We start from the raw sequence: 11,189 nt of genomic DNA on the forward strand, positions 1-11,189 counted from the left end.
TTCAGAGGGGCGAGCATGGTGGGGGGCTCAGAGGGGTGAGCATGTGATGGGGGTTCAGAGGGGCGAGCGTGGTCGGGGTCTCAGAGGGGTGAGCGTGTGATGGGGGTTCAGAGGGGCGAGCGTGGTGGGGGCTCAGAAGGGTGAGCGTGGTGGTGGGGTCTCAGAGCGGGGGTGAGGGTATGATGGAGGGTCTCAGAAGGGGTGAGCATGATGAGGTCTGGAACCTCAGGGGAGCATACCGATGGAGGAGCTCTGTGGAGATGATGATCTGGAAAGGGGAGCCCTCCTCCCTGAGTGTGGGGGGCGTCCAGCACGGGCAGCAAATGCAGAGTAACTCCGGGTATCCTCCAGGGCCAGGACCCCCACCTCGTTTGAGACTCTGAAACCCACTTTGTGGGCTGTGACCAGGATTTGAGAAACCAGAATAGGAAGTGTCTGAGGGCCGTATTCCCGCTACAGGGGCCTGTCCTGCGACACTTCCGTCTCACTCACACGCAACCGTGCTGGAGCCCGCGGATTCCTTGTGTGGGGTCCCGGCTCCAGAGGCCTCTACAGCGCTCGGGCACCGGGGGCCCGCACCCCACTCTCTGCCCGACTTCCCACTCCCAGGGAGCCCCACAGACCGCAGGGAAGGCTGGCGGGGGCTGCGGCGTGCGCCGGCCTCCCGAATGCCACCACAAGCTTCTTTCAGGTCATTGCAAAGGCAGTTCAGCGCAGAATGGAGGGCGCCTTTCCGCGAGGGTGGGGCAGCTGACTGATCCCAGCATCAGGAAGGAAGCGGTGCTCTCAGGTGCTGCTGCCCTCCCCCCACCTCCCCCTGCAGGAAACTCAGAGCCTCTGGCTGCTGAGCCCTCACTGTGAGGGCCCTTCTTCCTGCGCTCCCTGCAGGGGAGGACCACAGACACGCTGTTCTGCCAGCTCTCCGAGGGCATCTACCTGGCCAACGGGCACATGAGCATCAGCCTGGTCACGGCCATCGCTGTGGACCTACGTGGCTGTGCGTGCGGCACCCACTGTGCGCCCGGGGGCTCCGCTCCCCGCGGCAGGCCGCGGCCGTGCGCACGGCGCTCTGGGTGCCGGTGGCCAGCTTGCTGGGGCTGCGCTGGGCCCTGGGGGCGCAGGAGGGCGGCTTCTGCTTCTCCAGCAGCTCCAGCACCGCGACCTTCTCACTGCTGGGCTTCTTCCTGCCGCGGGCCGTGCTGGTCCTCTGCTCTCTGCGCGTGGTCACCGCCCTGGGCCAGAGGCCAACCGCCAGCCCCGACCAGGCAGAAGCGACCCGGAGGGCCACCCACAACCTGGCCGTGTTCGTGGTCTGCTTCCCGCCCTTCTGCGTGGCGGCCTGAACACCGCGGCCATCCGCTACGCCTTCTGCATCACGGGCGAGCTCTCAGATGCCAACTGCTGTCTGGACACCCTCTGCTACTACTTCATGGCCAAGGAGTTCGGGAGGCATCTTCACTGGCCTCGATGCCCACTGCCAAGGTCCACAGAACCAGAACTCTCTCTGTGCGACCCTCGCCTAGGAGACCAGTCGTGGGCACGTGGGCCAGGTCCCAGGCTCTCTGGGAGGTCCTGCCTGCTGGGGCATCCCTGAACTCGCTGTGGCCACTGGGCACGGTGCAGGGGGCCTGGCTGGGTGGAGAGGACCCGGCCACAGACCCCGCGGTAGTGTCACCCCGACCCCTGGGATGGAAGAGGGTCGGGACCAGGGCAGGAGGACTGAGGCCTGGGTGAGGCCAATCCCAGGAGCCCTGGGACGGGGCCGACACTGCAGCGCCCAGAGTCCGGTACCCCTGGGCACTGGGGTAGATGCTTGCTCTGTGCCGTGAGGCCTCAGTGGGCAGCCTTCTGCTGCCGCTGCAGCAGGGCTGGAACAAAGCTGGCCCCAGGCCTGGCCCTGGCCCTGTGTGCGTGTGTGCACGTGCTCCCCACACTCATGGTGGGAGGGCTGGGGTGTCTTCCTAGACGGCTCTCAAGGGCTCTCTACCTGGGGGCTCCCAGCCATCTGCAGGTCTCGCGGGGGCTATTTGCAGCTCCCGGAAGGGCCACGCTGACAGCCCGCTTTCCTCCCGCCAAGGAAGGGTCAGGACCCCTCGACCCCCTATAGGGGCTGCACAGTTGCACTAGGCTGGGGGTGGGTTGGGGGCAGTGAGGAAGTGCAGTGACAGGCCAGGGTCTGTCAAGGGGCACACTCCCCTCGGGCTTCCTTCAGGGAAGCTGGAAGACCCTGCCCGGTGGCCTCAGGGCCTGGCAGGAGTGTGGATGCCCAGGCTGGTGTGCGTTGCACCCACCTCTCCTCGGCCTCCCTGCACTCAGACTGGAACCACCAGAGCCTTCTCGAGGCCCCCTCTGGTGCCGGTCCAAGTTGGGCCTGGGCACCAGACAGCCACCCTGTCCTGCTCTTCCGCCCGTGTGCTCAGAGCCAGAAGGGCAGCCCTGTCCGCAGCCCTGTCCTGGCCTCAGGCGCCTGCCGCTGAGGCAGTCCTCAAGTCCCCGGGTCAGGGGGCGCTGCTGAGAGGGGCCCATGCTCGGGGAGGTCCACACTCAGGGGATCTCTGCTCGGGGGTGGGGCACTCAGGGAGCGCGTGCAGCTCGAATCCACTGCTGTCCTAGCCTGGGGCTCAGATGCTCCCCCGCCGCCGCTGGGGACCCCCTCCCTTTATCACCTTGGGTAGGTAGTGCCTACCCTGCCCACCAACGTGCACCAAGGGCCGGGCGGGCCGCGTTCTGTCCTGAGAAAGCATAAAGATGGCCAGGCGTGTCCAGTGGAGCAGGGCTGAGAGGAGCAGGGCAGGTGTGAGCAAGGGCAAGGCTGCGATGGACCTCTCCCCGCCCCCCCGCAGGCAGACCACCTCCCTCTCCTGCCCCCATCCTGCGCCCCCACACAGGCGCCGGCCCTGGGACTAGGAGCCCCAACCTCCTCCCAGGCTCCCCACGACCCCCCACACCCCTCACCCCATCCAGTGCTCCCCACCCTCGTCCTCCTGCCGGCACCTCCTAGGCCGGCACCCGGCCTCTCATCACAACCCTGCCCTTCCAGGGGCATGCCCAAGTGGACAGTTCCTAGGCCGTGACCTCTACTGCCCTGACCCTCCAGGGTTCTCCTTTTCCAAGGGACCACAGACTCCGGAGAAGGTTTCTCACCGTAGGGTGGGATGACCACTGGGCTGAGCAGCGAGCCAGGGCCGGGTGTAGACGTCCAAGGCCGTCCTCGGCCAGATTTGGGGATCCAGGGAGAGAGGCAGAGTAGGGCCTGGGGCTCCGCTTCGCCCCCTGCCCCCCGCTCAGCATTGTGGGGGGAGGGGGACGCCCAGTGGCCAGTGTGGAGCAGCCATGGAGGAACAGAGCTTTAGACCAAAGGTTGACAGGCGGGTGACAGGAGCTTCCCAGAGCCTGGGTTAAAAACTCGGAACCTCGCTCTGGGCTCCGCGGGCCCTGGAACCTGCACAGGTCGGGGCTGAACCTGGTCATGTTTTTGCGTGCGCCCGCCAGGGCTGTCCTTGCAGGGGCGGAGGAAGTGAGGGTGGGCGGCGGAGACCTCTGCGGGGTCTCCTGGTGGCGGCCTGGTGCTGCTGGGTGGTGGGGAGGCCGGCCGTGCTCCGAGGTCACCAGCCTCCTGAGGTGCACGCTGCCCCACCTTGCCGGCCCCCGTCCATGGCTGGGAGATGGGATGTGCGCACCTCCGTCCCTCAGGCCTCTCCGGGCTCCCAGTAAGGGCAGGCGGCTGGACTTGCACGGACTTCCGGAAGAAACGAGAAAAGGAGCAGAGGCAAAATCACAGATGGGAAGCATCCAAAGAATGGACTTCTGAACCCGAATCATGGCCCACACACTCTGAGAGGCCTCTGGGCTGGGCCGGACCGAGTGGAAGAGCCTCTCCCTAACGTCCCCCACCCTGGCCCAGAGGCCTCAGGGGCCAGTCTGGCACACGGAGCAGGTCCAGGCTCACCGTTAATTAGCAAGCCACAGGCACCTGAAAGCGGATTCACTTTGCGGCTGCATCAACAGGAATATAGGGCCCAGAATGTGGGAGGGCACCGCTTCATTCTCCCCCCGCGAGGATCACACCTAGGGTATTTTTTCTGGCCAGGGACACTGGCCTGTAGCGCACCCTAGTCACCTGGGAGGGGGTCTGGAGGGTACGGCCGAGGGCTTGGCAGTAGCCAGAGGAAGTGTGAGCAGCAGATGAGTGAGGTGCTCCCAGAGGCAGGTGGCGTGTGCGATCTCCGAGGAGCAGACAGGTCTGCGTGGCTGTGGAGTGCAGAGCCACAACGGGGAGGGCCCCAGAGAACTGCCCAGGACCAGGCCGCGTCTGACCAGGTCGCTGGGTGAGAGGCAGGATGTAAGCGTCCAGGAATCTCCATACAGAGCAAGGTGCTCCTGGGGAGGCCACGTCACTTGATTCCTACTAGGCCGTATGTCGTCGGCGATGTCTGGTGTCTCTGGCTCTTTCCTCTGGGGCAGTTTGCTTCTCGGTGAAGGCTCTCTCTTCCTGTCCCTGTTGGGGGTTGAAGCCTGGCCGCAGCAGGTCTCGGGAGAAGGTAGTCTGAGGGAGGCCAGCCATCAGCGGGCAGAGCTGCCCTTGGTCTCCTGTTCTCGGGGACCCACCTGCTGCGGTGCCCCAGAGGAACTCTTCCTGAGAACACGTGCCCATCTTCTACGGGGCAAGGGTGTATCAGCCAGAGACAGTGCTAGAGCGAACGGGGTTCTGTGGGGTGTGGGGGCTGCTGCCCAGCCTCCAGCTCAGCCCCCTGCAGCTGCAGGGCAGGGTTTGGGGCACCGCAGGGAGGGGGCAGCGGAAGGCAGAGTCGAGCCGACCGGAAGGTCAGTACTTCAGGAAACTACTGCCCCCATTTCCCAAGCTTCCAGAAGTCTCAGAGATGGAGGCTTGCACGCAGGGGCATCCTGGGGAGTGCTCTTGGGAACCCCACCCATAACGGGGCTGGCAAAGCGGACTGGGCCGAGGGAGCAGCTTCTGTGCCCGTGGGGTGCTCTGTGCAGAGAAGACCACGCAGCTGACCACACAGGTTACCATGGATGCGCTGCCTCTGAGGCACGCACCACTTGTTGAAGGCAAGTCTGGAGGGGCCTTGGGCTGTGAACTCTGGCAGCGTGTGCCTTGGTCATGATGGGGGGACCCCAGCAGCACCCCACAGCATCCACTACCACCTGCCACCCTGTCAGGCCGGGTGCCTGGACCCCTGAGCTGCAGCCCCCCGAGGCTGCGGGGGTGGGTCTCCGGGTCCTCCAGCCCTGAACGGGGCAGGCTTCTTGTCCGGGGTCTCCCCAGCCGGTGCCAGGGACCGTGCACAGGTGGGGGGCACCACCTGGCCAAAACGGGCCTCCTGGAAGCCGCACGCAGGCCCTCCTCCACCCCGTGTGAGGCCGGTCTCTGCAGGCTGGGGGCGCCCTCGCTCCCAGCCCTGAGCTCTGGGCAGCTGCAGAGGCGGCCCAGGGCTGTGGTCAGGAAGTAACGCTGTGCAGGGTGTCACGAAGAGCAGGCAGATGCAGAGAGAGCCAGGCACACAGCGGGTCCGGCTGTGCAGAGGGTGGCCCAGCCCAGTGCCCTGAGGCCCCAGCCATCCCAGACTGGTGAGTCCACCCACAGCCTGCCGTCCCCCTGCTGTCCCCTCCATGAGCCCTGTCCTGCCCTCACCCTGCTGGCCACCACAAAGGGCTCGCAGGAGCAGGGCCCCGGGCTGGCCTGCATCTGGCCCCGGGCTTCCCACGTGAGGACCGTGCCGAGCTCCAAGCCCAAGCAGGCATAGGGCAAAGGCTGAGGGGACAGTTAGCCTCTGACTGAGGTAAGATAGTGGGGAGGGGGGAGCAGTGGGGGACAGAGGTAGAGCCGGGGGACAGAGATGGGGAGACAGTGGGGGACAGAGGTAGAGCCGGGGGGACAGAGATGGGGCGACAGTGGGGGGCAGTGGGGGACAGAGGTAGAGCCAGGGGACAGAGATGGGGAGGCAGTGGGGGGCAGTGGGGGACAGAGGTAGAGAAGGAGGAGGAGAGAGAATGGGGGAGATGGGGGTAGGGTAGGGGAAGAGCTTTTGGTGGGAGGAAGGGGAAAGGAGGGCCCCAAGGAGGAGGGTAGACAGTGAGAGGGAGGGCAGAGAGGGGTGGCTGGGATGAGGGAGACACACAGACACAGAAGCAGGGAGACCAACAGAAAGTCAGGAGAGAAGACAGGGTCAGCCTGGGGATCCCACTGCTCTCCTGATGGGCCGGGGGTGCTCCCTCTCTGCAGACTGGCCTGTGGCCCCTGCCAGAGGGGCATGGGGGCCCCACTCCATGGGCCATGGGCCGATGGTCCTTGGACAGGGCCACAGGATGTCAGGGGGCGGGGTGGGGGGGAGTAGAGTGGCAGAGGTCTTGGGCTGAGCTAAAGCCTCTGGTGGAGAAGCCCAGAGAGGAGCCCCCACAGAGCTCCCTTCCATGGCAGGGGGCCACTGTCCACACCCTGGAATCTAGTCCCTCTGGACGGGGCAGGGGAGGTGGCCTCAGTGGAGCTTCTTGGGGTCAAGAGAAGGAGGCCTTGGGGCTGTAACTGGAAGTGGGGGAAGGGGGGAGGGGGGGAGACAGAGAGCAGGGTGGTAGAGGAGGGGCGGGACCACAGCGGCATTTCCCTCCCTGCCCCCAGGTGAAGCTGGTCACCCTGCGTGGCCAGAGCCCCCACTGGCTCCCCACCGCCCGTCAGGCCGTGTGCCCTGATGGCCTCCGGGAACAGCTCTCATGACTGCATAGCTGACCCGGGCGGGCGCGTCCTGTCCCAGGTTACCAGGGTCTCCATCTGCTTCATCTTGGCTCTGGGGCTGCCGCTCAACGGCCTCGGGCTCTGGGTGTTCTGCTGCCGCCTGCGCAGGTGGACGGAGACCCGCGTCTACATGGCCAACCTGGTGGTGGCTGACTTCCTGCTGCTGCTGAGCCTGCCCGGAGTCCTGCACATGCTGGGCCAGGGGCAGGGGGACCAGGAGGGCCCTCTGTGCAGGGTTCTGCAGAGCTTCTACTATGTCAACACCTACATGAGCATGTGCCTCATCACGGCCATCGCCGTTGACCGCTACACCGCCCTGAGCTTTCCCCTGCGGGCCCGGGCCCCCGCCAGGCCGCCCCCACCTGCCTGGCCCTCTGGCTGCTGGTCTTTGGGACTGTGGCCCTGGTAGCGTCCTTGCTCCCCGCAGACGAGAACTTCTGCTTCGGGCAGGGACATAACCGGGGCACCAAGACCCTTGCCTTCTCCCTGCTGTTCTTCTTCCTCTCACTGCTCATCCTCAGCTTCTGCTCGGGGCAGGTGCTCTGGCGTCTGCTCCGCGAACGCACGCGGGCACCGCCCCAGGAGTCTGGCCGCATCCTCAAAGCCCGCTGTGTAGTGGCCACCAACCTGGCCACCTTCGTGCTCTGTTTCCTCCCACTGCACGTGGCCTTGATGGCCAAGCTTGTGGCCAAGTGGACAAGTGCAGCCTGCCCCACCGTCCAGAGCGTCACTGACTTCGTCCAGGTGGCCGCCCGCATGGCCAACGCCAACTGCTACCTGGATGCCATCAGCTACTATTTTATGGCCACAGAATTCCAGGAAGAGGTGGGGGCCATCCTCAGAATGCCCTGGCCTTTCCGGGGACAGATGCGGGGCGCTCCTGCAGGTGACCACCCTGACCTGGCCGTCCGCGGGGGGCGGGGGGCAGCTGAGGAGAGCGATGCAGGAGGGGCCCCACACATGGCCCTGCAGCAGGCAGCTCAGGGCCCCCTGGGTCCCCCACAAGGCAACTCTTTCCCCTCCTCCATGGCATCCACAAGAAGGAGCCTCCCTGCTCACAGTGTGACTTTGGATTTATGAGTCCTGGAGATGGGGCTATTGCTCAGCAAGGAGAATTTAAGCAAGGAATTAAAGGATCACCACCAGATCGCCACCAGATCTTTCTTCTCCCAGCTCTGCCGGCTTAGCCCCTTGGGCTGCTTCCTTCGCAGCGTGCACCCCCTCCCCCAACCCCAGCCCTCAAGCTCCAGGATGCAGGGTGACCTTGACCTACGCCAGGCTGACCTCCAACCTCTATGCTCCACCCCTGCAGGTACTCAGGAAGGGAAGGACCCTCTGAGTACCCAGGTAGCACTCCTTGGCAAGTACTGAGGAGGGTGTTTAAAAAACCACATTTTTCTGTGTCACCTATAGATTATGATTAGACACCAAAATCTATCAAAGTTCCAAGGTCTCTCTTCAGGTCTGTAACCACTGCAGACAGAAACCCCTAGATCCCAGGGCTGAGGGACGCCAGGCTCTAAGTGTAGGGATGTTTACAGAGACACAGCCACTAATTAAGTTCAAAGACATTCCTTTGTAAAAAATGTTCAGTTGTGTTTCTGAAGAGCATCATAGAGGTCCAGTCCTTACTTTTGGGGTGCTTCTCGGGGCCCCTTGTCCCACCACACACTTCACACCTCCCAGCACCACTGGCAGCCCCCATCCTCCCACTCTGGGCCAGGCCCGTGGACACCCGCGGGCTGAGCTGAGGGGCCTGATGGCCGCTCTGTTAGCGGGGGACAGGAGGGGCTCTCCCCACAACACTTGGCCATCAGGATGTGTCCACTGGGCTGGGGCCCGAGGGCATAGCTGGGAATGGAGTTTCAGGATCAGCACAAACACCTCCACTGAGAAGCAGAGGCAGGACACAGCCCTGAGGGACCCTTGCTGGAGACTGGGGTCCCCAAACTGGGCCCGAGGAAGCAGAAGGAGGTGCTCCCAAGAGCCTCAGGTGACTAGAGGGAGAATGGGAGACCCAGACCCCTGTCCCCTTCCCTCCACCCTGCTCCTCTCCCCTCTCCCTCTCCCACCCACCCCTGCCACCTGCCCCGGCCTCCTCAGAGCCGTCTGCCTGGCAGGGCAGTCTGGGGGCCCTCCTGGGCATGCCCCTGGCCACACAGGCAGAACGAGAGCAGCTGGCCTCCAGGCTGTGCCCCAGCTGGACCTGTTAGCTGCAGTGCCACCAGCTTCCAGGTGACGGAGATGCACGTCCTGACTCTGAGACAAAGCAGCAGGGCCCTGTACCTGCACAGTGGTCAGTCCCATTCTGCGAGCGCACCAATGCCCCGGCCTTCTGCTGCCTGCAGACCCGGACTCACGGGGCCTCCCCGGCCTCCCTGACCTCTGGCAGAGGCTCACCTTCCCCCCCACCGGCAACACACCCTTGTTCCGGTCAAGGATGGCCAGTCGGCGGGCCGCCAGAGAGGCCGTCTGTGTGGCCAAGGCTGACGGTGGCATCACTGCCCGTGGCCACCGCTCCAGCAGCCGTCCTGTCCGGGGCCCACGTGCAGAGCTTCTTGCGGTGCCAGGAGGCAGCCACAGTCACGGCCCCTCCGTCCTCTTGGGGCAGCCAGCTGGCTGACAGGGGGGAGTCAGGCCTGGGCCGCATCTCCCCCTCCCACACACAGAAATCGTAGGGCATGAAGTCCACCCTACCTGGTCTGACCCTGACCACCAGTGCACGGGGAAGGGGCTCGTGAAAGGGGATCCCACCGCTCTCCTGATGGGCTGGGGGTGCTCCCTCTCTGCAGACTGGCCTGTGGTGCCTTGGAAGAGAACCCTGAGCGGGAGCGACCCATGGAGGCCCGATCCTCCATCTCCACCTGTCCAAGCACCCTCAGGGCAGCGGTGCAGCCTGGCTCAGGGAGGCAGCCACCCCCCTCTGAGCCCACTGGTGCAGCCACCCTCCCCGGCCAGTGCTGCCCTTCACCCAGGGAGCCCAAGTCCCACTCTGGGGAGATGTGTGTGGTGGTCCAGAGAGGTAGGGCTCTTGCTCCTTGGGGCTCCAGCTGTTGGCAAACACGTGGGAGGCACGTGGGCTCACCCACTTCTCCAGCACCCCGTTAAGGCCCCTTCCCCCCAGGAGCAGCCCCCTGGAGTCTAGCTTGCAGGGCTGATCCCTTTGAGACCCAGGCCCTCCCAGCCTGGGGGTAGTGTTGGGGCACAGCAGGCTGGGGGGCCAGCATGGGGAACAGGGAACTTGCCAGAGTCTCCTGAACACCTTGAGCATCGCTTTCCAGCTTGAGGCAGAAGGGGCTCCAGTGCTGACCTATCCACCAACAAGGTATACAGGATCTGCCATGTGGCAGATACTGGTCTAGGCGCCCCGAGCCTCACAGGGTCCCACGGAGGAGCGGGGAGGGGAGAGGCTGGGAAGTGGGCCAGGCTGGATCACAGAGGGCCTTGCAGGGGAGATGCAGGGCTTGGGGGGTGTTCTGAAGGTGGCGGGGGGGCGGGGGGCGCCCAGAGGGGTTTGCATCAGAGGAGTGGGGATTGTGGCCGTGCTGCAGGTGGGGGACTGGATGGCAGGGCCAGAACGTCAATGGGGCACCAGGGTGGCATGGTGGGGGCTGGGACTGTGATGGGTTCCGGGATCGGGATGGAGTGTCCAAGCCATCACGGGAGTGCGGGACCTCGATGACCGCCAGCCATGGGAGGCCTCAGTGCAGTGCTGTACAGTAGCGTGCCTAAGGAGGACGAGCGGGGCTTCCCGGAATTAGGGTGACCCCGTGCAGGCGCGGAGGGGTGTGAGGGCCAGGAGGAAGCGGGGGCAGGCACAGGCAGGGGACCCAGGCAGCGAGGAGGCAGATGGGACCCTCTGCCGTCAGGGAAGCGCTCTCTGGAGAAGGGGGCGGGACTGACCAAGGGGCCTGCTGTGTCCCCTCTGTCTCAGGGACACGCCCCCACCTCCCACCCCCAGGTATCCGCTTTGGCGTCTTTGCGCTTCATTCAGCAGAGCTCTTCGGCACTGCTCCACAAGCCTTCACGCGCTCGCCCGCAGGGGCGGGGCCAAGCAGTCAGGGCCCCGCCCAGCCCGCCAGCCCCCTCTCCCTCCTCGCTGGTGGGTTGACCCGGGTCAACCCCCTTAACGGTTGCGCATTGGGTGCGGCTGGGGTTGGCTGGCCCAATCCCTTGCTCTTCCCGAAAGAGAACGAGGGGCGGCCCTTAGCCCTGGGCGCCGGGGGCGAAGGGTCAGGTGCTGTCTTCCCGGACTGGGGAGACCCGCCACCCCTGCCCGACTTGCCTTCCCCTCTCAGCTGCGCCAGCCAGGACTGAGGTTTTAGGTAATCTATGGAGGGAATACCCAAGTCAACAGGGACGCCAAGGTGCAAACAGGTCGTGCGGGGTGCTGGGGGGGGGGGGCAGGTGGTGCCGCAATGCCAAGCAGCCAGCG

The 11,189-nt window shown here is 65.1% G+C and overlaps 2 protein-coding genes across 2 annotated transcripts; both read left to right on the forward strand.

Annotated features, from left to right (window-relative positions):
* The first annotated feature begins 182 nt into the window (after positions 1-182).
* GPR35 (G protein-coupled receptor 35) lies at positions 183-7,899 on the forward strand. Its single transcript, XM_031017481.2, is given in 7 exon segments — positions 183-201; positions 863-987; positions 990-1,332; positions 1,335-1,442; positions 1,445-1,489; positions 1,492-5,592; positions 6,641-7,899. Coding segments are annotated over 6 exon segments (672 nt in total). The 3' UTR covers positions 1,524-5,592; positions 6,641-7,899.
* LOC145715876 (G-protein coupled receptor 35-like) lies at positions 6,711-8,125 on the forward strand. Its single transcript, XM_081815286.1, has 3 exons — positions 6,711-7,134; positions 7,182-7,640; positions 8,067-8,125. The coding sequence occupies exons 1-3, from the start codon at positions 6,711-6,713 to the stop codon at positions 8,123-8,125; spliced, it is 942 nt and encodes a 313-aa protein (XP_081671412.1).
* Positions 8,126-11,189: the final 3,064 nt, after the last annotated feature.

Source organism: Leptonychotes weddellii, chromosome 3 (assembly GCF_054177405.1).
Source record: "Leptonychotes weddellii isolate Sample4059 chromosome 3, ASM5417740v2, whole genome shotgun sequence".
In the NCBI taxonomy this organism is placed as follows: Eukaryota; Metazoa; Chordata; class Mammalia; order Carnivora; family Phocidae; genus Leptonychotes; species Leptonychotes weddellii.

Bases quoted from the DNA above. Each gene is read 5' to 3' on its own strand.
- LOC145715876 (XM_081815286.1), top strand. From the start codon at position 6,711: ATGGCCTCCGGGAACAGCTCTCATGACTGCATAGCTGACCCGGGCGGG. The intron at 7,135-7,181 runs GCTGGTCTTTGG...TGCTCCCCGCAG, and splicing joins ACCTGCCTGGCCCTCTGGCT to ACGAGAACTTCTGCTTCGGG. The intron at 7,641-8,066 runs GTGACCACCCTG...CCACCCCTGCAG, and splicing joins GATGCGGGGCGCTCCTGCAG to GTACTCAGGAAGGGAAGGAC.